Source organism: Phacochoerus africanus, chromosome 16 (assembly GCF_016906955.1).
Source record: "Phacochoerus africanus isolate WHEZ1 chromosome 16, ROS_Pafr_v1, whole genome shotgun sequence".
NCBI lineage: Eukaryota > Metazoa > Chordata > Mammalia > Artiodactyla > Suidae > Phacochoerus > Phacochoerus africanus.
This window is the reverse complement of record NC_062559.1, coordinates 18,293,511-18,319,058: the sequence shown is the minus strand read 5'-3', so window position 1 is coordinate 18,319,058 and position 25,548 is coordinate 18,293,511. Positions and strand designations below refer to the sequence as shown.

At 45.6% G+C, this 25,548-nt stretch overlaps 2 protein-coding genes across 4 annotated transcripts in view; one reads left to right on the top strand and one right to left on the bottom strand.

The window, feature by feature from the left end:
- The first annotated feature begins 791 nt into the window (after window positions 1–791).
- Window positions 792–20,194, top strand: MEST (mesoderm specific transcript). 2 transcript variants are annotated; one of them, XM_047763528.1, is made up of 12 exons: window positions 792–880; window positions 9,531–9,685; window positions 11,458–11,537; window positions 11,934–12,011; window positions 12,115–12,251; window positions 12,421–12,479; window positions 13,955–13,995; window positions 14,543–14,613; window positions 14,869–14,970; window positions 16,592–16,668; window positions 17,876–17,939; window positions 18,869–20,194. In XM_047763528.1, exons 2-12 carry the CDS (start codon window positions 9,532–9,534, stop codon window positions 18,984–18,986), a joined length of 981 nt encoding a protein of 326 aa, XP_047619484.1. In that variant the 5' UTR covers window positions 792–880; window position 9,531; the 3' UTR covers window positions 18,987–20,194. The 2 variants fall into 2 exon arrangements, with proteins under 2 accessions (XP_047619484.1, XP_047619483.1); XM_047763527.1 differs by lacking the exon at window positions 792–880 and adding an exon at window positions 6,123–6,374.
- Window positions 20,095–25,548, bottom strand: part of COPG2 (COPI coat complex subunit gamma 2) — a 119,339-nt gene continuing 113,885 nt past the window's right edge. Inside the window, exons 21-24 of one of the 2 annotated variants that reach the window (XM_047763524.1) lie at window positions 22,412–22,509; window positions 21,563–21,701; window positions 21,195–21,293; window positions 20,095–20,708 (exon numbers count right to left, since the gene is read on the bottom strand). In XM_047763524.1, the coding sequence (XP_047619480.1) occupies window positions 20,578–20,708; window positions 21,195–21,293; window positions 21,563–21,701; window positions 22,412–22,509 (467 nt within the window). In that variant the 3' untranslated portion in view covers window positions 20,095–20,577. The other variant, XM_047763525.1, reaches the window with a different exon arrangement.

Here is a 25,548-nt window from a genome sequence, read left to right as displayed (position 1 = left end):
CAGTGGACCAGGTGAGAGAGATAGTGAGGGCTGAACAAGGGAAAACAGTAGTGCAAATGGAGGGAAGCAAGATGAGTTCAAGATACTTGGCAAAGTAACAGGAAGAAGAGGCAGAAGGGGAGAACTTGCTGGAATTTGTACCCAAGACCGCTTGGCTTTTTAGCCTGGTTTCCTTAGGCCACAGGTATTGGTGGCTGAGTATGAGCGACTGGAGTGGATAATGATGCCGTTAACCAAGACTGAGAATACAGAAGGTAGCACAGGTTCTGGGGAGAGGGGAGGGGTCAGCTTGTAGTCTGGGAAGGAGGAGAGAGAGAAACGGTAATGAATCTAACTTAGTCCTTGTGGCGTATAAGATGTGTGTGGTCATTCATGTGAAGAGTATCAGAAGGCAGGGAAATTTATGGATCTGGAGTTTGGGGTAGAGGGAACGGCTAGAGATGTAGATTTGGGAGTGTTGAGGGTAACTATGAAGTTAGGGAAATGGCTGAGATATAGGCTCACTAAAGATCTCGACATAGTTAATTACCATCCAAACACTGGTTCTTTGGCCTTCGGTTTTATCACGTAAAAGTACTCAAAACGGGCTTTATAAGAGTTGAAGTACCTTATTCAAGGCACGGGCCTGCCATTTCATACCCTTCACAATAGGTGGCGCTGGCGCCCGGCAGGGAGAAGGCGGCAGCTGGGTTGGGCTGGGGGGCGATGGACTTGTGTGCGGAGGTGGGCGACGCTCTAGCCCAGAGCCGGGTATTCGGTGGCTTGGCCGGTTCTTCCCGGGAGACTGGGGTCAGGCCGGGAAGCTCTGGCCGCAGGAAGCGCATGCGCAACCGGGTGCCCCAAACATGGAGCCCTGTTGCCCAGGTCTTACCTGAATCAGGTAGGAGACGGGTAGGGAAGGAGTAACCCTCTCCCCTTACCCTCCCAGCCCCACCTGACGAGCGGGCATGGCCAAACTCGGGGTGTGTGGCTAGTGTGCCTGGACCACACCAACCCCGGGGCCAGGCTTTGAGTGACAGCGGCTCAGGAGGCCGTGAGGACAGGCTGGGGCGCGCCGGACTACTCTGGGCTTGGTGGGTGGCAGCACGAGGTGGCGCCACTCGAGGGCCACGCGGGCAAGGTCCTCGGTCATCGTCTCCCAGAACCTCGCTGTAGGACGAGGACACAAAGGTCCCCTAACCCTTGCCCGAGACTTGATTGACTCCGCAAACGAAGTTGAATCACGCAGTTGGCTTGACCACCCCTCCAGGGACTCGGGTTTCAAGTCCCCAGGAGGCTGCGCCCTCCCGCTTTGGGACATCCTTGTTTGGGAAGGTCGCAGCCACAGGGGCCTGGGCGGACGTGGGGGGTGGGGGTGCGGGGTGGGTGGTTTTCGCGGGGACTTGGAGCCGCGAGTGCGGGGCTGTGCAGAGCGAGTGCATAGTAAGGGTGAAAGCGCTGCCGTGGTCATGGCGGTAGGGGCACTGGAGGCACGCTGGGGAGGACAGCTGAAGGTGTGAGGTGTTGCTAGCCATTGAGGAAAAGCAAAACACCTGCTTCTGGGTTGACTCCTGCAGGCTGGAGGGATAATTGAAGGTGGAATGTAGTTAAAGGAGAGAAAAAAAAAGGTGAGTCGTGTGACGAAGCCCTTTCTTCCCCAGGCAGCTAAGAAATTGCTTGTCCATTTGAAAGCAAGCTTGTTTTCCTTAGAGGACTGTGGTGAGCACCAGATGAGATAATATACATGAAAGGGTAAAGAGCTATAAAAACGCAAGATATGATTTTCTTCGGAATCGTTCAAACCGTTTTATCTGTGTGAGTGTCTAGGATATCCTCCAGGTGTGGAAGAGCAGAATAGTACCAGACGTGGGATTATGCGATGTGCCAGTAATGCAGAGGGTGTGTGAAGATACTTTAGGGATGCCCCTAATTCTCTAATCTCTAGAAACAGCTGTCTGTCTCTTAGGTTTATCTTATCTGGCAAATGGGTTATTCAGCTCCCTTGCTTCTCTCCTCTCCCACTTATCTTTTGAACTTTTTTCAGCCAAACACATTTACCCAAAAAATGAGCCTGAAAAGGAAGGAAAACACCAGTGGCTTTTTGGATATATGAGTTAAATTTGAAAGAGGGGAAGGCTGATGTGATTGTATGGGTAATTTCTTCAATTTGTCTTGCCCTCAGCATGAAACAGCTGCTTGTTCAAAAAGCTCTGGGCTGAAGGATACCCAGGAAAGATCTTATGGATCTGACCCTTCAGGAGAGGGGTCACCCCGGCCAAGTTCCAATGCCTCTCTGCGCCTTGGTTTCTATCAGATGGGAAAAGACCTTACAGGTCATGCATGCATTCCTCCAGAGCTTGCATACCTGCCCCAGGGCTGCCCAACCCCTGGAGACAGAGAACTTGTCACGTCCTCAAATGGCTGAGCTACCCAGTCTCTCTAGACAACCCTGACTGTTGGAAAATTCTTTATGTTGAATCGATATCTGTTTTTCTACAATTTGCACGCATTGGAGCCATACAGAATAAAATGTCTAATGCTGCTTCTGCTTCCACAAATATTTGAGGACTGCTAACACATTTCCTTCTTCCACTCACTCCACAAGGCTTCTTTTCTTTCAACTAAACATGCCCGGTTATTTTAAACAGGGATGCAGTGTGGGACCGTGGAAAGAATGCCAGCTTTGGAGCCAGACACACTCAGTCTGCATTCGGTTCCCAGTCCCTTCACACACCAACAGTGCTCTAAGCCGCTGTATCTTTCTCTGAAAAGTCTGGATGAAAATACAGCATTAGTGATAAAGTGGGTGGAGATCCATGCTATAGTAGGATCTTAAGATAGGAGAGCTGTTACACCTTCAGCGACATAATTTGCAATGCACTTTTTAGCCCATCTTCTCTGAAAACATTCCTTTTTATGTGTCTCTTAATATCTGCTCTGTAGGATGAAATAGAATACTTTCTGTGAGGTCTAACGAGCAGAATAGAGTGGGATTCGCTTCTTCTGGGTGCTTCTCTAATTACAATGTACAGTGGCTTTTTTGGAGCTGTATCACACTGACTCGCTGTCAGCTAAAATCCTGTCTCTTTATGTGCCGCTGTTAAGCCAGGTGTCCCCCACCTGAACTTCTTTAGTTTATTTGAATCAGTAATCATGGCTCTTCAAAGTGGCAGTCCCAGTGAGTGTCCTGTTATCTCCATAAATGTCCTTGGGTTGTCATATTACGGGTCTCAAACTGGCGTTTGAAAAATAAGATTATTGAGCCCATGGTACTGATCTCATACTGCTGTTGCACATCAGCAAGCTAATAAATGCCACGCTTTCCACCTTCATCTTTGCACGCATCTGAGTTCTTATTATGTGGGACTGACTGAGAACTGGAATGTGACAGGCATGTGTGATAAGCTCCGGGTGAGGGAATGCTGCTGCTGTGATGTCGGTCAAGTGTGGTGTTTGTATCCAAGAGCTGAAAGGGTGCACTGAGAGCCAGCCAGAGGCAGGCTTTGGATTTATGTACAGTTACATGTTTTCGCAGGCGCTCCAAGTGTTTCATACCTTGGGCCAGATTCTCCCCTGGTGGAGGAAGCGTCTCTCTGTAAGTCAGGCACAGTTAGAAAACCCATTAACCATTTGGCTCCTGGGGCATTTTCTAGCATTTTCTCCCCGCTTTAGCCAAGCTGATCTCTCATGGTATCCTCTGTGTTTTTCAGACTCCTTGCCTCTGCGCTGGGAGGTTCTTCCAAACAGAAATGCTTCCTTCGCCTAAAGGAGTAGTGGTTTGAGGTCCTTCTCAACCTCAATCCCTCCTTCTCCAAGGAAGTTTTTGCTAGCACGTTGTCCAGGAGGCTTTCTCTTGAGTGTCAGGATTCCCAGTCTTCCCAAGTGTCCTTGCCCCCCCGCCCACCGCAGCCTCCCCTCCTGTCTGCCCACTTGTTCCATGTGGGTGGACATGTTCCATGGCTTTCAGAATAAGATCCTTTGTGAGCATTCTGTCCATTAAATACGAAATTGCCTTCATCTTGGATGCTGGTGCTTCTGGCGTGGTGAGAATGAAAGTGTGGAATTGTTTGTAGGACTCATAGGTTCCATTGACAATAAATATGGAAAAAATATAATGCCAAGTTTGTTATATATTGTTGTCTTAGTAAAATAGGAAAGTTTTTTTTTTTCTGTTGAAAGGACTGATTTAAATTTTGCTAGGTAATTAATTCAGTCCTTAAAAGGTGGTGATTAGTTAAAATAGGTCATCTTCCACTTGTTAAGGAGAGTCATTTAAATTTCGTTAAGTAACCAATTAAGGCCATAAAGGATTTAAATCCATTGGTGGCTCCTCATTTTCTTCAGGACACATTATAAACTCCTTAGGATGAAATCCTCTTTCTAAGCTAATTTTTTTTTGCCTATCAGCGCGGAGGCCCAAAGGACTTGCGGTCTTTCCCCGAAGGTTGCGCGGTCCTGCGCCTCCGGTGCTTCGCGAATGCCGTCCCCTCTGGTAGGAATGCTCTTTGTCTCTGCTAAATGTCTATTCATCATTCAAGACAACCCTTTCCCCCTCCCCTTAATTGCTTCCTCCCCTGTGCGCCCTCAAATTCTTGTACTTATTCATGCAGTATTTATTAGGGGCCTGCTTTGTGGCCAGCGCTGTGGCGGGCTCTGGGGATACAAAAGGTGGATAATACTTGGGCTCGGCCTTTGAGGGGCTTGCATGTTAGGGGGAGGGGGCCAACCTGTCACGAAATGCTGCCAGGAAATTAAAGGGAAAATTTAAGCAGCGTCAGTTCTTGTGTGTCATCAGATGGTCGGCATTTTGCTCTGCGGGCACGGGCGTGTCTCCTTCGTCTGTGCACCCCTGGCTCGTAGCGCCCTGGAGGTGCTAAGCAAACACTGGTCTCGCGACCCTCTGACACCCGTAGAAGTGTACCCTGGACTGCGCCACAGGTTTTGGTGACATGCTTTGGTGGTTTCTTCTGTGTCTGGTTGGCGGCCCTCCGCTTCCTGGCATCCTGTGAGGTGCCCGGGGATTCGGCTGGCCCGGCCTTCTGCACAGATGTTGGGTATCCTGCTTGCCCGCGCTCTAGGCGGCGGAGCGGCAGCGCGGCCTGAGCGGGCGCGAGGGGAAGGGAGGCCTGCAGCGCCCCCGCTGGAGGGAGCCGGCACCACTCGGGCTGCCCGGCTCGCTCGAGCCCGCACGATCGTCAGAATTTCAATTTACAGTCACAAAAAGAACACAGACACCCTGATTTTCTACAAGTTTCACTTCAAAGGTGTAATAGATTCCTTTTAAGGGATTATAGATGAAGAAAAAAATCCTTCCCTCTTTTCTGTACCACTGGGGCCCTCGCATTGCGATTCGGTCTTACGTAAATAAAGGGAGCTTTAGTCTCTTAATTGTGCGGATCACTCATTCCCGCGCTGGACTGGCTGCTGCCGGGAGCGGGTGCCGCGGGATGGCTGTGGCTGGGCTCCCGCATGCGGACCACGTAGCGCTGCCGCAGAGGAAACGTGCCGCGTGGCTGTGGCAGAGCGAGAGAGGCCAGACTTTCCTCAAGTTTTGCCCTTTTTGCTCTGGACCAGCCATCCTATGAATCAACCGATTCGCTTGGCGGTAGGTCCGGCCGAGCTCATCCTCCCCTAGCCACGTTGCTGTGCCCCTTGGTGCATACCCTTAGTTAGGGAGCTAGGAGGTATTGGGCGCCTGCACAGTTCAGAGCTCCTGCCTGGCTTGGAGCGCGAGTGGGATGCAAGCTGGCGCCACGGTGGCAGCCCTTGGTCCCACTGCAGCTGAGGTCAAGCGGCGACCTCTGGGGCTGGGGGCCCTAAGGCTGGTCTTGGGGGTCTCAGGAGTCTGTGGTCTTTTCCTGCGGCATTAACTCGCCAGAGGATTTTTGCTGCAGAACTTGCGGCTCAGGGTTGGGGACCTGGAGGGAACAGTGGGGTGCTCGCGGTGGTCAACACCCCCGAAGGTGCCCCCTGGAGGAACTGCTGTGGGAGGGGCGCCCCCATCCTTGCGGCAACGGCTGGGCTGCAGGGAGGGGCGGTGGCTGCAGCAGGAGGGGCACTGCGGCGCAGTGGGCGGGCCAGGGGCGGGGCGCCGGTGGGCTCTAAATGTCGGTGCCCACTCGTTTCGAGCTGCCGCGGCCACCAGCACATCCCCGCGCATCCAGGCGGGTGGCGCCTCCGCTGCGGCAACTGCGCCTCGCGCATTGCCGCAGCTCACGCCCCGGTGGCGGTTCGCTGCTTGCCGCGGCCGCGCCGCCCTTGCGGGCTGTGGGCTGCACTCGGCTGTCACCAGCCCCGCACGACTGCGGGTGCTGTGGCGCGCCCTTTGCTCTGGGCGGGTGTGCGGGCGGCATGGGATAAGACACCACCATGGTGCGCCGAGATCGCCTCCGAAGGTGGGTGCGCTGCGGGAGCGGTGGGGGTGTGGCTGGCTTGGAGCCGCTGTCCCCAAATGGGGTGCGGACTAGAGTGGGACTTTGCCTGTCTGAACTGGGGCTACTAGACCGCGACTCCTGCAGTGGAGGGAAAATCTCTGCCGGGGGGGGGGGGGGGGGCGGCTGCATTCCTGTCCTCCGAACCCGATCTACCTGATGCTTGGGAGGGGATGTCTCGCCTGCACGCGGAGTGAGTGCTCAGAAAGCCAGATCTCCGATTGAAGATTTCTAGACCCTGGTATCCCTCAAATGCGATTTAGAATTTCTAGACCCCGGCGCTGCCCTGCACGATTTAGGATTTCTAGACCCTGGTATTGCTCTGGAGTGACTTAGAATTTTTAGACCCTGATGTAATTCGGGATTTTTAGATCTTGGCATCGCCCCGGCTTGATTGAGGATTTCTAAAACCCACTTTTAAGATAGACCCTGGTATTACTCTTACATAATTTAGAATTTTTAGACTTCGGCATCGCCCCGATGTGATTGAGGATTTTTAGACCTTGGCGTCGCCTTGATGCAATTGAGGATTTTCAGATCCCGGCGTCGCCCTGGCACTATTGAGGATTTTTAGACCCTCTTGGTGCGATTTCGTGGTTCCAGACCCGGGTTTCATTTTGATGAGATTTAGGAATCAAAATGAACCCAGCATCGCTTTGGCGTGATTTAAGGTTTCTAGACCTGGGTTTCATCTTAGCATGATTTAGGGTTTTAAAGCCCGAATATTACCCTGACACGATTTAAGGATTCTCGAGCCCTGCATCTCCTTGGCGCAGTTTACAATTTTGAGACCTCGGTATCGTAGTGGCGCGATTTAGGATTTCAAGATCTGTGCATTGCCCTGCTGTGATTTAGGATTTGAAGACTGGTGTCGCCGTGGTGTGCATTACTGTTTAGGTGTGATTAGATCTTGCAGTGTCTTATCACGGAGGCGTAAGTATTTTTGAGATATCCGTAACAGGAAGCCAAGTGAGAATGATGTGACCAAAGTCATAAAATCACTCATGAATTTTTTGCATTGGTTTACAAAGTGGTTCATAGTCTCACCACGATGCTGTAAAGCGGGCAGATTTGGTGGTATTAAATGTGTGGTTTTTCCCCCTGTTTACAAGATGACGAAATAAAGGCTCGGAAAGGTTTATTAATTTTCGGAAGATTTGCTCCTGAGGTTTGCTGAGTTTATACTCTTGACTCGTGGCTCATCAAATAATTGAGATTTTGGTCAAAAAAATGTTTAAGACATTTTGCCTACCGACTGCCTGATTGCTTCCCTACTAAAAATTCTAAAATGTTTGTTAGGGGCATTTTTCCTGAAGTAATTAAGACAGAAAACGGCTTCCTGAGGGGTCGCCTCCTTGCGTTCTTAGAGCAGAAGAGAAGGAAGGTGTGGAGGGTGGGGGTGTCCAGAAGCCGAGTGTGTCTGTCGTCGTCCCCCCGCCCCCCCAGGAGCTGGGGGAAACGCTTCTGCTCGCGCCGCTTGCATCCCCTCCCTGGCTCTGCTGAGTCATTGCCCGGTATTCAGCTTCAGGAACCTGTGAATGAATGAGATGAGAAGAATGGGGACAGGAGTGATGGAACGCCAGGTGAAAATGTATGAGCTGAAATCCAGGATAGTGCTGAGAGTGGTCATCTAAACTTCATGCTTTTTTGTCACCTCACCTTTCGTGGAGATAATGCGGATGCTGCCTGCTACTCTTGTGCAGTGAACATTGTGATATAATGATCGTGTTCGGGCACGTTTTCTAATCATTTCTTAATCTTTAGTCTTTCTACCTTGAAAGACAGAATCAAATCACTGGGTGGGTTTTATGGAGATGTACTTAGGAGGGGGGAAAAAAAAAAGACTGCCCTGGTGACGCCTTAAAAATAGGCAGAGGAGCTGAGATTCTCGAAGGGATGTGAAACAGGCTTACTTTTTATTTTTTACCTCTTAAAATATTTTGAGTTGGATTAGTTAGGGATTGTGGCCAGATTGCAGGTAATATGGTAGAAGGGTGTGTGTACAGATACAAAGCCATTTCCACCAGAGCTTTGACAATTAATTCCCTGTATTTATAGTTCTGTGTCCTTGGTAACTGTTATTTGAGTTCTAGAAGGTATTTCCATTTTGGCTGTTTTTGAGAGAACGTCCATCCTATTGATAATTCTTTCCCTGGTAACCATCAGGACTCATAAGCTAGAGACAGAGAGAACTGTTTCTATTCCTGTTTAGCACTTGTTGTCATTGTGGATGAATTGATCTGGACCTTCGAAGTCCTGGCCGTGGGAAGGTTGTGCGTGTCAATTGGTACTCTCTTCCCCCAGACAAAATCAGTTCCCAAATGCGCTGCAAGGTGGAGAGGAGCGGGCCTCTGAAGACGTAAATAAACGTGCGCTTCCTCGAGAGTCTGCTAAGAAAAACAGGAATATAATCTGCTGCCCTGACCTCTCAAGAGATTAGATATTCAGGGTCATGACAAAGCTGCTTATGTGGGAATATACAGTGTACCTATCTTCCTACGTTCACAGACTCTCCACCCCAAGCAGCGTCTCAGCACGAATCCAGAGTAGAACCAAACTGGGCTTCACTGGGGTCAGAGAGTTGATAAATAGAAAATCAAGAGCAGCTCTCTGCTTCAGACATGTGTTGTTACTAAGTATGTTTTTTAAAAAACTAGTTTTTTTAAAAAAAGTGTATCTATGTAAAACATTTGACTGGGGGGGGGGGCAGTGGGTAGGTGGTAGAGCTTTTAGAGTAAGTATGAGGGGACCCCCATCCTCACAGAGAACCCGATAAAAGCCAATGCAGTTCCTTAAGCAACTTATCTTCCTTTTATTTTATATAAAACCTCTATAGAAGGTCTTGCAAAGAGTACACGGGGAGGGGCTGCGGGGTTAAAGTGGGGAGAAGCTTACATATGAAAAGAATACTTTTTCCTTAAAATTAGAATGGTGAGCGAATAAGGCGATCGCCCTGTCAGGCAGGGCGTACTTACATTCTTCTCGGTAAATTTCCTGCCCTGTTGACATGGAAGACAAGGTAATCACCATGCGGTACAGAATTTTACCAGTTTGGGGCTTGTAGACGCATGTACACTGTCACCCGACTGCTTACCTCGGGGGTCTCTGATTTTCCTGCAGGATGAGGGAGTGGTGGGTCCAGGTGGGGCTCCTGGCTGTGCCCCTGCTGGCAGCCTATCTGCACATCCCGCCCCCCCAGCTTTCCCCCGCTCTTCACTCATGGAAATCATCAGGCAAATTTTTTACTTACAAGGGACTGCGCATCTTCTATCAAGGTAAGAACACTCTGTGCGTAAAGGGCCCCGGGTCCCACTGAGCTACTTATTTTGCATCCATTGGTCTCTGTTGCCCCTCAGGGATGGAGGGAAAACCCCCCTTTTTCTGTGCAGCATCCATTTGAAGGAATGGACTAATCCCCCTCTTTGGCTTGATGGCAAGGAAACTCCAAGAAAACTGCTGGCAGGGTGAGGGTGGTGGAATTGAGATTCCAGTCTCCATATACTGGCTTGTTAGTATAATTTTTCTTTGTAGCCGGACTTGAATTGATAGCTAGGGCTGGCTTTCTTTTTTTGAGCGCCCCTAGTGTCGGGTAATATAAACCATTGCTTCTGTCCACCGCCGCCCCCGCCCCCCCATCCCTGACTGCATTTTATTTTCTTTATAGCTTATTTGATATATGCATAGCTAAATATGATTTGAAGTCTTAGACCTTTGTATAATTAATTTGCTAATAATTACTGTTATGACTGCTACTTATCTGTTACCTTACGCTTGGCATTGAATTATATTTTCAATCTTCATTATTTCATTTAATCTTTACAACAGTTTTTGGAGGTAGGTGCTATTCACCTCATTTTATAGGTAAAGAAACTGAGAAATGAGCTTGGAAAAGATTTCTTTTGGGCGGGGGTCAAGAGCAATAACGAAAAATGTTTGTCATAAACCGTTTTTCATTATTGCTCCTGACCTCCTCTCATTTGCTGTATTCAATTAAAAGTAAGTATACAATTTTCTTTCATGTTGGTTACTTAGGTTGTTTCCAGGTTTTTTTTTTTTTTAATGTTTTAAATAGTGTTTATAGGAAATCTTCAATATGTGTTGGTTTTTTCCCTCATTTTTTCAAACTGTACTAAAATTGTAAATGAAATGATTTATTTGCATGGATTCTTGAGACTAAGACTCCTAGGCTAAAGTATATAAATTTTTATATTGCTTCTAACAAAATTATTTTTCTAAGCCTTTCTTATGCCACTGGCAGTGTACGAATCTATCAGTTTTAATTTAATACTACTAGCAAGGCTATTTACTGTTTAAATGTTTGACTAATTTAAAAGATGTTTACACATGCAAAATATATTCATGTTTATGTTGATTAACCCTTTTTATAACTGTTAGACTTTTGTCATAGTTGAACATTATGCTTTTAATATTTGATTTGAGTCTCCTCTGTGGGACAAATGGCATAAACTGAGGTGCACACCGGGCTGAGGAAGAGTAACTGTATTTTAGAGAATTTTTGTGATGATATAAAAATAAGGTACAAAGAATTTGTAGTATCTAAGTTTCGACAGTATACTTGAAACTGTCAGACTTCATTGTGGAAAAACAGTTTGCATATTAATGGTACAGAATAAGGGGAGAAGTGGGAAAATAGTTAGAAATCTGGGTTAAAGTAAGCAGTCTGCCTTCAAGTATTTTCGTATAAGGTGTGCTATTTAAATTTAAAAAAATTGAAGTACAGTTTACTTACATTATTTTAGTTTCAGGTGTAGAACATTAGTCGATATTTTTATAGATTATACTCCATCTAAAGTTATTATAAAATATCAGCTATATTTATAATGTTTAAATATGCAGAATAAAGGAAAATAAAGCATCAAGTGCCTGTTCTTACCTAAAACAATAAGATTGCATTTGAAAAAGAAATGTATTAATTTCCTTAATTTGGTGAGGGTTTATTGTCCTTTATATCAGATTACTTAGACTTTCATATCCTAAGGTTATTTTCATAGAGACTTGGCCTAACTGATCTGTTCCTTCTTCCCAGACTCTGTGGGTGTGGTGGGAAGTCCGGAGATAGTCGTGCTTTTACACGGCTTTCCAACGTCCAGCTATGATTGGTACAAGGTAATGAAATCAGACTTCTAGGTCCTACTATACCTTTAAAAATCCAGAATCAAGGATTTTGTTGTCAGCACTGGAAAGCTCTTGCATATTTGAATTGCTTAATAAAATTGGATTAAATGTAGAACTGTTTCTCATTTACCGTAAGGGAGTAAAAAAGTCTTTGGCAATCTGAGAGGGATCATTGCCAAGTTAAAAAGTGCTGGAGTTCCTCCTTCAATGGAGATTAATTACTAGGAATAAAGCACTTTCCAAGAGGATCATCTGTGGGCTTGTGGTGGTTTCATGAGATTTTTTCCTTTATCAGGTTTGTTAACCTGAGATAGGTTAAGCTGCTGTAGGTTGGAGAAGACGAGGAGCAGGATTAGAAAGACCAAACCATCCCTTTCTTTCTTGTAGATCTGGGAAGGTCTGACCCTTAGGTTTCATCGAGTGATTGCCCTCGATTTCCTAGGCTTCGGCTTCAGTGACAAACCGGTAAGCCGTGTGGAAATGGGAAAGTGTTGGGGGGGGGGGCTCAGGTTGGCAGCCGACCGGCCCCCGTGACTTCATCCTGTGTATCTGGGCTCTCCTTCCCTAGAGGCCGCATCACTATTCCATATTCGAGCAGGCCAGCATCGTGGAGGCGCTTCTTCGGCATCTGGGGCTCCAGAACCGCAGGATCAACCTGTTGTCTCACGACTACGGCGATATCGTCGCTCAGGAGCTGCTCTATAGGTCAGTGAAGCCATGAGTTCTGTGCAGCTCACAGGCGTCACTCACTTAAGAAGGGAGAAGTGCATCGTTCTGGGTTCTTTCTGGCCTTTTTCCCTCTTGGGCTTTTATCTGCAGCTGCTGCATTGGTGTGAGTCCGCTCAGTTCGCTGTGTCTCCTCCCCCTTCTCCAGGTTCAAGCAGAATCGATCTGGTCGGCTTACCATCAAGAGTCTCTGTCTGTCAAATGGAGGTAATTGCCTTGGGGGTGGGTGGGAAGCGAGACATAGCCTAGAAGGGCCGCGTGTAGCTGTCTATGGCAGTGCCGTCTAAGCGGCCATCTACTGGGACTGCAGACAGACCCAGACATGCAGCAGAGTTTTAGCTCTTGTCCGTGAACCGCTTTGGAGGTCTCATGGGATTTACTGATCCATTCTCAGAGTAATGTTTTTAAATAGAGAAAATAAGATTATAAAGGAAACTGATTATATTGATATAAATTAATAAAAAGCTGTGTTATAGTAAGATGTGCTTCTTTTAAAATGTATTTAACACATTTTCCAGCAAGAAAGATCTCGTGGTGGGTCTGGTAACAACTGTGATTCAAAGTAATGGGGAGTGCAGATGCTATTTCCCAATCTCTGCACCAACTGCAGTGGGTTCTACAGACATGTGCAATGAAGTCACAGGTGCTTCTGATACCACTGTGGTTTGTTTCATAAACTCTCAGTTCATAACAATGCCAGGTTTCAGTTGGAAATTTGTGATACCTTGATTAGACCTTTTAGAAATACTTCTTTGCCTGCCATTGAGCCTGGCTTGTAAACCCGTGAATATCCAATGCATAACCAAGTGTCCCCTGAATACCTTAAGGGCTGTTTGTTCCTTTGTAGGTATCACTCACAGCATTTTCCTATTGGCTCTGGGGAAAAAATGGAAACGGAAAAATTCTAGTTTTTTTTTTTTTTGCCATACTCTGGCATGTGGGAGTTCCTGCGCCAATGACTGAATCCATGCCACAGCAGTGACAACCCTGGGTGCTTAACCCACTGAGCCACCAGGGAACTCCTCTGGGTTTTTTAAAGAGCTACACTTCCTAAGAAATCTATGTTTTCCAGAGTTCCCATTGTGGCTCAGTGGGTTAAGGACCTGACATTGTCTCTGTGAGGATGCAGGTTTGACCCCTGGCCTTGCTCAGTGGGTTAAGGATCCAGCATTGCCACAAGTTACAGTGTAGGTCACAGATGCAGCTAGGATCTGGTATTTCTGTGGCTGTAGCATAGGCCTCAACTGCAGCTCTGATTCAGCCCCTGGCCTGGGAACTTCCATTTGCCACACACAGCAGGTATGGCTGTAAGAAGAAAAAAAAAAAAAAAATCTCTGGTTTCCTTTGCAGCCTGAATCATTAACGACACTACATATTCTGAGGAATGGGTAGAAATGCTTAGGGGTGTCAGGGTCTAGTCATCAGCCATGTGATGACCATGATACAACTTTCCTTTTTTTCTACAATGGGGACAGTAATCCCAGCGAGATAGAATTCGACCTGGTAAACACAGAATTCCCTGGAGAAGTAATAAATGATGGTACTAAGTTTTTTATCTATAATTCAGTTTTTGGCAGTAAAAGCCCCTAAGGTGACTAACAGAGTGAAAAGTCTCAAATAATGGGCCTATGTTTGGCCTAAAATTGTTGGTGAATGACTAACATAAGTCTCTTTTACTAAAGGTATATTTCCTGAGACTCACCGTCCCCTCCTTCTCCAAAAGGTTGGTTACTCCACTGACTAGATCTTTAGTTTTTAGGATGTATACTGACTTAAATAATGCTGGGACCTTTACAAGGGCCGTACCTGCTGTCCTGGGCTGTAGTTAAAATTCATTTCCTCATAAATTTATGTTAATGAAGTTAATGTTTTCCTTCTTATGCAAATAAAGTGGTACAAGTGGCCAAACAAAGCCTTACTTCTGAAATTGACACCAACAAGTATTTAGAGAAATACAGCTATTTAAAGATTTCTGTCATTAGCATGATGTTTTAACAAATTGGGATCCTAGTCTAAACTCGAATGTATCAGCTAAAAGTCTTTGGGGTTCAGTGAAGTGCAGAATGTAGTCTGAAAGGGAACCAGAAGCAGATTTGTCTTTTATGAGCGTAGAACATAGGTGGGCAAAACACAAAACCACAAGCCAGTGACCAAACCCTTTCAGTAGATTTGGTTAATGTCCTTTTTAAGTCCCTAGTATAAAACCTTTTGTCCTGGCTCGTTGTCTCCTGTCTTTGGCATCTTGATTTTTTTTGCCTGTACACCTGCAGCTTCTCAAAGATGGAGGCGTGCTGTCACCCATCCTCACACGACTGATGAACTTCTTCGTGTTCTCTCGGGGGTAAGTCATTGTCAAAGACTGATTCACTTCGGTCTGGGGACAATGTAGTGAAACGGTGCTGTGGTTAAAATTCTGGGCCAAATCTAAGGCTTTGAAAGGTTAAAGTTTCAAAGGTGTTGACCACTTACTTGCCAGGCAAGTAGAAGGAATTTATGCACCAGTCAAGGGTTGAACATACTCCACCTGAGGTTCCAATTATATTTGATGTACTGAGTTCTTCTCACCCTTATTTTTCTGCTTTTTTGACTCATGCAGTCTCACCCCAGTCTTTGGGCCGTACACCCGACCCTCTGAGAGTGAGCTGTGGGACATGTGGGCAGGAATACGCAACAATGACGGGAACTTGGTCATCGACAGGTAAGGAATAGCCCTTTGCTTTGGTTTCCAGAGAGGCTTTTTTTGGAAAGTGCGGAAAGATGTGGGATCATATATTCTGTTTGTTGCTGGCTCACTTCCTCTCACAGGAAGATTTGGTTATGACAAACCACCAGAGCAACCCAAAAAGTCACAGTCTGTACTTTCTAAGAAAGAAATTGAGAATAGAGTGGGCTCCGAGCCTAAGCCATTTGGCACAAAGTTTGGTGGATAAACAGGTGCAAATTCTAATGCTAATTCTGTCTGTAACTAATTGACTTCGGTAAATCCATCTTTGTCAGTAGTAAAAGCTGCATGATATCTAATCGTAATTGTGAAAGGCACCCAGTGCCTCTCTCAAAGTACAAATCACTTCCTTTTTCATCTTTTTCTGTAGCAACAGGGACTGAGAAGAGGGATTTCTCAAATTTTTTTTTTTTAGGGCCACACTTGCTGCATATGGAGGTTCCCAGGCTAGGGGTCTAATTGGAGCTGTTGCTGCTGGCCTACTCCAGGGCCACAGCAGTGCCACGTCTGAGCCACATCTGTGACCTACACCACAGCTCACGGCCACACTGGATCCTTAACCCACTAAGCAAGGCCAGGGATTGAACCTGAAACCTCATGGTTCCTAGTTGGATTTGTTTCCACTGCACCATGACAGGAACTCCGGATTTCTCCATCTTGTGCAAAGAATTCCCATGCCTTGGTTCAAATGACAACACAGCCACTTTCACAGAGGGACCTAGTATATCCCTAGCTGCTGGAGATACGGCCCTGTCTTTTTTGCCAGCTGGGTCAATGTAGCTTCCAGGGTTTTAACTGATGGCTTTGTTGGGAGTTATGAGGGCAAGAGAGCCATTTCTCCCTCCCATCCCTAACTCCCAAGGCAACCTTGAAGACATTTTAATGTAAAAAATTAAAAAAACAAAACAAAACACCCTCTTTTAAAATTCCCTTGTACTTTCAAAAAAGTAAATACCCTTTTTAAGAGGCAGTATTTGAAGTTCACAAAAATAAATGTCCTGGAGTTTCCAGGCAGAATAATTAGAATACATGAGTTTGAATTCTGAGATGTGGCTCTGCCATCTTACACTCTAGGAAGAGGAATCCTGTTTTATCTTTGGTCAGATGAAATGCAGAGAATGAAAAGCCCATGAGCTTCTACACGGAGAGTTTTAGAAGTAGATGTCAATTCAGAGGTCAGAGAGTTCAGTCCTCTGAGTCTAAAGATGGGGAAACTGAGGTGATGTGTGTGTTATTAACAACTTTTGAGTCACAGAGCTAGTTAGTGATGGAGCCAGAATCAGAACTTCAGACCCAGACTTCAGTCATACATAATCCAGAGTAACAGCCAGCCTTCCTAGATCTCATTCCCTGCTTAAGAAACACAACCAACCATTAATTCTTACACGGACAGTGGGCATGATCACTGCTGTAGCTACACGGTGGTGAATTCTAGAGGTTGACAGAAACGCTAAGTTAAGCGGGCCCTTCCCAGGGTGCCATGCTGCTTCTGGATTAAGAAAACCTAGATTGTGTTCCTTGTGGTTCCTGTCAGGCCTTTGCATTCCTATGACAGAACTTTCTTGTTTGACTCTTGCTGACTTAATCTGTTGAACAGTCTCTTGCAGTACATCAACCAGAGGAAGAAGTTTAGAAGACGCTGGGTGGGAGCTCTGGCCTCTGTATCTATTCCCAGTGAGTTATTTCGCTATTACCTCTTGACAGGAAAACTGAGGGACTATGGGGTTAAAATAATTGCCAGGCTTAGCAAATAAAGATACATAATACCCAGCTAAATTTGTATTTCAGATAAACAACAAATATATATTTAGGATAAGTAGTACATGGTGTGCAATATTTAAGACATATTGAAAAATCATTTACCTGAAATTCAAATGTAACGAATGGGTCATCCTTTTTTTTAAATCTGGCATCCCTGCTCTCAACATCTGGATCACCAGTGACCTATGTTGTAGAGCAGGTATATAAACATGAGATCCTATTGCAAACGGAGTTATTAGTATGTGTCAAGACCAGTTTCTGTGCTGTGCATTGTCACTGGCTGCATATTCAGTGCTGAAATGCTGGGACAGCAGGTTCTTTAGATTACTAATCAAGAGGCTATAAATTAAATCAACTATAGTTGATTTAGATTTTTTTGCCTTTTTTAGGGCAGCATATGGAGGTTTCCAGGCTAAGGGTCAAATCAGAGCTATAGCCGCCGACCTGTGCCACAGCCACAGCAACTCAGGATCTGAGCCACGTCTGCGACCTACACCACAGCTCACGGCAATGCTGGATCCTTAACCCACTGAGCAAGGCCAGTGATTAAACCCGCGTCCTCATGGATGCTAGTCAGATTCGTTTCTACTGAGCCACGAGGGGAACTCCTATCACTTGAATTTAAAAAGTTAAAAATAAATAAATAAATAAATAAAATGCTCAGCTCAGGAAAAAAAAGAGGCTATAGGTGGTCTCTGCTCATTTGGGTCTTCATTCTTACAGATTTAAAAAGAAATTCAGTGCACTATCTCACACAGAGTAATTAGTGCTCAAGATATCACTGGTCGATTTCCAGTATCAAGGGTCAGTTATAACTGAAGAGAGAGACTTAAAGAAGGAATGTTGGGAACGAGGCTCTTATTCCTTTTGGCCCAGGGCACAGAAGAAGTGGAGGAGGGACTAGATTAATGGCTCTTTACAGAAGAAAAGGTCCTACATGGACTACGTTTTAGGCTTATTCCCCCGAGTTCTTTGTAACTTATTGAAAGAAGCTAGGTTTTCTACTATAAAAAATTATTTACAGAAAATCTTTTTTTTTGGAAGGGTGGTTAATTTTTGGTTGGGAGCAGGAGAATAGATGTGAGAGCTGTTAATAATTCATTTCTCCTCCCTTTCCCAGTTCATTTTATCTATGGGCCCTTGGATCCAGTGAATCCCTACCCAGAGTTTTTGGAGCTGTACAGGTGAGTCTCCCTCAGGGGTCTTTGTTTCCCTCAAACCTTATCCTGACAGTGGTGAACAGTCCTCGTCCCTCAGCCCTGCTAAGGGCTACGGCTCTAGCCTCTGCCCTCTTGGCTGTTCATCTAGGAAACACATAATAAAAGGATGAGTTGGGGAATCTTACTGTCACATAATGTAGAGATCAAGAAACTCAGTTATGCAGTCTGGGTTTATACAGTCTGTGCACTATCATGGTTACTACGTATTCCGAGAGGTACAGGTAAGAAAAAGCTATCATGTGAACCAAGGAATGGAAGTGGATATGTTTTAAGAAATGTTTGCTTTAGTCTGATTGTAAAGTGAACTCATCAGCCTCAGCTAAGGAGGCTGCAAGGGGGGACGAGCAGTGGGAAAGGGCCTTCTCAGCTTGTTACTCTTTCTAGGTCCGTACTCCGCAGGTGTCAGAATATGAGCTCTTGACTGACTGTGTCACCTAAGTGTTCCCAACCTTCCCATGGCCTGGGAGAAACAGCCCAGGAGTAAATGGCTTGCATTTAGGTTTAAACAAAATACTCTCTCTCATCTCCTCAGGTTATTTAAGCATGGTCTTTTGCTATCTTTCCTTGGACAGTGAGTTGCTGAGTGGCTCACACTTCCCTAAGGAGCTGGAGGTCATCCTGCTCTGACAGGTGTTGCATACATGTTATATTTTCAAGTTGTTGTCTGTTGTGAATACAAACATTGAAAAACTCATCCGTATACGCCATAAATAGAACTGGCAAGTTTATCTGCCTAAGCTACAATTCCAGAGTAGCAGGTGAATAAGCTCTTGGTTGGTTCTTTCCAGTGTGGTGCGTCTGCAGGGGCGTGTACGAGGAGGGCTGCCCACTGGCTTAGATCCCTCCCCTGCCTCCAGCCTCAAGTTCACCTACATGCTGTTCTCTTCCACTAGGAAAACGCTGCCGCGGTCCACAGTGTCGATTCTGGATGACCACATTAGCCACTATCCACAGCTAGAGGATCCCATGGGCTTCTTGAATGCATATATGGGCTTCATCAACTCCTTCTGAGCTGGAAAGAGTAGCCTCCCTGTATTACCGCCCCTGTTCCCTTATCTATTGTGTATTCCACTTAGGAAGACATGCCCAAAAGAGGTCCTGGCCACCGAACACTCTCTCTCACAAAAGTCCACCTGCCTCACACTGGTGAACAGCATATAGTAAAAAGCCAGCATAAGCTCTAAGGGGGACCTGACAGTCCACCTCCCATTCCTTTGACATTTGCTCAAGTGGCTGGACTTGCGGTAGCCTTGGTGTTGTTAGGAAATTCTGATGAGCGCTCCTATTCACTGATGCAGAAAGACATGTTTGCGTAGTCTTTGAAACGCTTCTCTGGACTTTTCTGAAATATTTAGAAATGCTAATTTCTGCCCCAACCCTGACTGGAGTCACCTATGGCAAAGGAGGAGGAGGTGCCGCCCTCACCCCTCCTTGAGGGGCTGTAAGTTCTCTAAGTGACACACAGCTTCAAGTGAGAGTGATTCTCCCTTGTCATAACTTTGGATTTAGTTTCATTAGCTGCTTCTAACTGTAGACATTTTGTTAGATTTTGGTTTTAATAATGCAGTATTTTAAGTATACGTTAAGACTGTGCTTTACCTACATGTATGCTATGTGTGTATTTTATAAGGATACTAAACCGGCAGACACTTACTCTGGTAGAATAGTTTAACCTTATTAAACATTTTTCATTTCTAAATAAACTGAACTAAACCCAAACTATTTACAGAATTTCCTAAAAATCACAGGACATTAAGGACAGGAGCATTCGTGCCAGAGATTTACTGTTATTTGCTGTTAGAAGCGATCTTGGCAGCTAATAACAGTCGCACTCTTCATACCTCGGTGCTTAGAAGCATGTCCCTCCTGAGCTCAAGCCGAGAGGAGGGATCGCTGTACAGTCCGCGTTCCCAGGCCGAATGTACACTGATGGCTTAACTTCTTGTTGGTTGTCCCAGAGAGGGTTCCTCATGTAGCTCAGCAATTCCTGTACTTTACAGACAGGAAAGTTCCAGAAACCCTGAGAACAAAGTCTGAAAGGCCTAGGAGCAAATGGTGCTGAATACTTTTTTTCAAGCTACAGTTTCATTGTCTCAGTTAAAACAAGAGTATTAAGTGGTAATTTTAAATTCTTTTTTTTTTATTAGCAACTTCAAGTATAACAACGGAAACTGGAATAAGTGTTTATTTTCTATGAATAAAAACGAATTTTGACAAAAGTGGACTCTGGCTCCCCCTCCCCGACCACCCCTCTGGGATAAAAGCTTTCCAACATTGCCAGGAGCTTTCAGCTACACAGTAAATTAAAGAATATAATGAAGTTAAGCAGCTGGGTATAGGATATTATTTGATTTTCAAGATCACCCAAAGCTGTACTATCATACCAAAGCTGACCAAGTATAATCAAAAGAAAAGGGAACAACAACAAAAAGACATGCTCAAGGACAGATATGCTTGATCTGCTGGCTCAGGGCCAAATATTTAATTTGCTTTTCCAAAGTGATTAATCTTTAAAATTATGATTCTGGGAAATTCATGCTGCTAGCCTGAAAGCCCCCTGACAGTGAAGGGTGCATCAAGTTCATCTCGCCCAGTAAAGACCTTATCCGACAGAAGCCAAGATAACATCTACAGGTGTTCCCTCTTTGCTTCTGACAGTCACCTGCATGGTCACCCCATCTGCTAAGGCCAGCCTGGACCTCACCAATAAATCACAGCCACCTCTGTATACACCTGAGGGGAAAACAAGTGAGGAGAACCATGTTAAGAACTCAAAAAAAGCCCCGAATAACAAAATGTATCATGCTCTGCCTGCATCTCCTTTCTATTACTTTAGTTTAGCTTTTCTAGAGATTTGTGATTATGGTGGGAATTGAATTCTACATATAAATTCTAAATAATTTTTTATATTCCCATAATACCAGGTACATAGAAGGTATTTAATAATAGGGATAAGGAGTAATTAAAGGGCATGAGCAATTGGTATCTGTCTGTAGGAAAGAATTAAGTGTTTGGGGCCAAATATACATCTTAAAAGAACAATCCAAGAGTAGTATGCAAATTAAACTGCTAAAACGAATTACTCATTTTGATGAGGCTTCAACTGTAACTCATGTGATGGGACAATGTGACAGGAGCAGGAGGTGAGATGCCCATGCGCGTCCCTTCCTATCGTATTTTGCAACAAAATTAGGGGGAAATCAGATGAAAGTTTCTTACCTGCCAAATAGAGGGCATGGGAATTCTTGTTCTCAGGTACTTTGTCTGACCTCTCGCATGGCTGCATGCCCAGAAATGTGATGATGTTGCTGACAGCTTCTGTGTTGAGAAGATTGATGCAACAGTATCAGGGAAGGTCAGCTAGGGATCTGCCTCTGCGCTGGTTTGTGCTGGGAGCTGGGGGTGCATGGGGCTGGCGGCAGTGTGTGGCCGGGGGCTACCAGACTGGAAAGCGGCTGACTGAATCCGATGATGCAGACAGGGTTCTAGCCTTTTAAGGGATACAGTTTATGAGGTGTTTAAAGAGAAGGGAGTCCTTCTGGGAAAACAAATCTTCCTACTGGGTATTAGAGTGCTACCAGGCTCACCTTCAAGAGTTTTGGTAGAACTGAGGGCAAAGGTCTCTTCTTTCTCAAAGGTGTCTCCCACCTCTTCCCAGGCAGCAGCAAAGTTAGGCTTCAGGACCTTCTGAATGTGGTCAGACACAGTCACTTCAAGATCTTCTAGCTAATGGGTAACAGGCAGGGTCAGAAAATGAAGGTCCTTTCAGTACCGAACAAAGGTGCAGACTAGTTAATTTGGTTTTATCATCCTGTGTTACATCCTTTGCTGGAGCCTAGGGAAAACTCTACTACCAAACTAGTTTATGTTCTGTAGTCTGGGTAAGTCTAGCAAAGGAAACCAACAAACAGGTCATCTGGCAGGAGCTCTCCTGAGATCAACATCTGTAGCCCCGGGGTGCAGAGCCGTCGTGCTGCCACGTAACCATGGAGTTCAGGCCGTACAGGGCCTTTGGAACTTTGAATTCACTAACAGGCAGGTATTTTTAAGACTTGCCCCGCATTCTGTGAACGCTTTTCAGTCCATGATGTGGCTGCATAATAAGCAAACTAAAAGCTGCTGAACAACAAGCAAAAAACGCCCAAATCCCAATACTTTCAATTATTTTCAGCCCTTAATTATCCCTATTATAAATCGATTACAAAGGGTGAATTTCGTTTTCATCAGCCAGGAAGTGGTAAATCCCAGTTCTTTTTGGCCTGATAACACTCGCATCGCAGAGGAGGATTAGCCCTGGTCCTCCTCAGCTCTAATCTGTGCGAGACGGATAAAATCCCATTGGTTCACGTCGAATGTTCGTAGAACAATGTTCTCTCCAGACGGAAGTCTATGAGTGGTGCTAAGGGTCAAGGTGAGTCTGTGCAGGGGAGACTCACCACGTACTCATCATCATACCCCTCCTCAGCTGGCACCCCTGTGTCAGGGTCGCAGTCCCGGACAGTGAACTTCATGGTGCAGCTAAAGGTGCCTGCGGCTGGGGGAGAAAGAGCAGGGGAGCCTGTGTCAGAGGGCAGCACGGGCAGTTTCCGTCAGTGACCTGGGGCCGAGGCAGTGGTGGTACCGTGGCTGGCATGCTGCCTTCCATCACTACCTTGGAAGCCCCATCTGCCCTGGGCTCTGTGTTCTGAATTATCAAGCAAAATACATGGAGGCCGTTTTCCAGGGTTGTAGTTCTTGAAAGAAGCCTTTAGGCTGGACTTGAAAAATCTCCCTACTGCAAGTCAGAATAATACAGAAAAGACATCATGGGCAAAACTCCGTTTTCATATTCAGATTAGGAGAGCAGGGGGTTTAGCTCAGTGGTAGAGCATCTGACCACAGATTAGGGGAGCAGCAGGGAAGATACTTTCTAAGTGGCTTTTTGCCAGGCCTGTCAAAACATTAAGAACCACTACTTTAGGAGCTGACAAAGCATAAAGTAGGCATGGTGAAAAGCATGCATTTCATTAATACCGACCAAACTCATCAGAGTCTCAATGTCTTTACAGGTATTCTCACAATATCTGTAGACTGTGGACCAACAATGGGTCACAGGTCACTAGAATGAACTTGCTTTTTGTCAACTTTCAACCTACAGCGAGTAAGTCAGTAATGAAGTAATGCCTCACATCAGAAAAGCAAGCGGGCAGCTCTGTGTTTTGAGATAATGACAGACGTAATAAGAAATGAAGGAAAATGAAGCCTTGATAAAGGAAACAGGATTTTCTGACCTGTTTGAAGGAGATTATTAATCATGGATGAAAGAAAGGCACTTAGGGTCTAACTCATGGTCTGGAAAAGGCTTATTGGTTTTAAAAAAATATATGAAACTGTGGAGTTAGAAAGTTACTTGGGGGTCAGGCAAAGACAGGAAAGAACAGACAGAGCTGTAAAGACCATTATGGCAGGTTGGACAGTGGGACTTTCATTTGCTCACGCTTGAGTTGAAACTCCCTCCCCTCCATCCAAAAGTGTAGAACATGTCAGTACCTTTACAATGTAGAGGTATAAATGAAGGTACCAGACCCTTAGATAAAAAGATGACTGAGACATGACCTCTTTCCCAACAGCTGATTGTCTGGGAGCCGAATAAGAGAGAGAAAAGGAGGGAGGGAGGGAGAGGGAGAGACAGAGAGAGAGAGAGAGAGATCAATCTACCTATATATTCCTATGACATTACAATTCAATACTATAGTTTCTTTAATACAAATTTTAATAGAGTGCTGTGGGAGTGCAGGGTTAACAACAGCCTGAGAAAATCATAAAAAAATTTGAAAGGATGTCACAATTTAATTGGATCTCAAAAGATGCAAAAGAACTTTGGCAAGCAGAGAAAGGTACACAAGTTAAAGGACAGAGGCCAGAAAGGCCATGGTGTAATTTAAAGCAGTTAAAGAGATGCTAATATATAGATGCTGAGAAGAGAATGTGTATAGGAACGAATTTCAAATGAAGGCGATGAGATATTTTCGAGCAGCTCTGGTGAGCTGAGAGGCAGTCAAGAGACTGAAACGTTAGCGATCATTAAAGCCGCAGTAGGAATCCTATGAAGAACAGGTCTGCCCTCAGAGAGCAAATGAACTGACTGGAGTGTACTGAAAAACAGGCAACGGGGACGGGCTGCCCCATATGGGACAGCATGTACCTATCAAGATGACAGAATCTTTTTCAGTGCAGTAGGGGGTTGGTAAAAGAATGATTTGGGTTACATTAAGGTGGGGTTTTCTGCAGGAGGACAGGGGGAGGAGGAAGAAAGAAGTGGAAATGAATGCAAACCCTCATGGGTATTTTTTAACAATGAAAGACAACGGGATGATGGTCGGGACAAAGGTCATGATCAAATACAAGTGGAGAAGGGGGACAGAGGCTGAGTGATGAGAGATGATAAGAACCCTGGTTTGTTCATGGAAGCTACAGACAAATGAGGAAAAGGAATAAGGACAGATCATCAGCCACAGGGGTGGATCACAGACTGGGCAAACTGGGTGCATTTTATGTTTAAGTAAAGACAGAAGACACTTATGTGTGAGTCGGTGAGGAGGAGGGATGGATTAAGGAAGCAGAGAGTAATGGTATTAATAGAGATGATGTTCCTGAAACTTCTGTGGCAAATTTTCAGTTACATGGCTTGGTTCATACAGCGAGAGGTTATAGGGACCCTAAGGCCATTGGCAGCAACCTCCCAGTGTTGTGACAGAGGATGACTGAGACTGGGAGGTGAGGAGAGGGGCGGAGAGAGCTGTTCAGAGCAAGAGAGCACTAAGTCCACTGCGAGAACATACACATGAGAGCTTCCTGAGCAAAGCAAGGCAGAAAACCAAGGGAACAAGAGGAGGAATGCCCTGGAGATCGACATTTAAATTGTTCTTAGAAATGAGGCTTGGTTTGTGAGGACTGACTGAAAATTGGAGAAGAACTACTGAGGAAATTCTATGGGTTTGAGGAGAAACCCAAACCCACAGAATCAGAGAAAAAAAGATGGATGCCAGAAGCTAAGAAAGGGGTGCGCTGTGGGAATGAGGCTGGGGTGCAGCCGTGCAAAGAGGGAAATCTGGTAAGAAGCTGCCAGGTCTCAACCACTGGAGCGAAGACTGACTAAAGAAGTGGGGTCATAAGAAAATTCCAGCAACTTTTGCTGGAATAACAGTTACCGAAAAGGATGTGGTCAGTATGGCAAAAGATCAGAGAGAGGGCAGGAGGGACAGGCCTGAAACACAGGCTCCCTGCAGGTCTGGACCAAAAGGAGAAGGAATGGATGCAGTACAGCGTATGGGAAGTCAAGGCAGATGAAAGCTAGGTGAGCAGTGCCAAAAATGAGGAGTATGTGGCTCCTGGGGAAAATGCTACACACGCGGCAGGTGGGATGCTGAAGATAAGGTTTTTTTCCTAGAACAAATATGGGGAGAAAGAAGAAAGGTACAGAAAAGCAAGATTAAAGTTGCCCTCAGACAGAAAGGAGCCACTAAGGAATGAGACAGTAACTGGAAAGATCAGGCAGCATTCCTGGGCCAAAAGTCCTGATGGAATAAAAGAA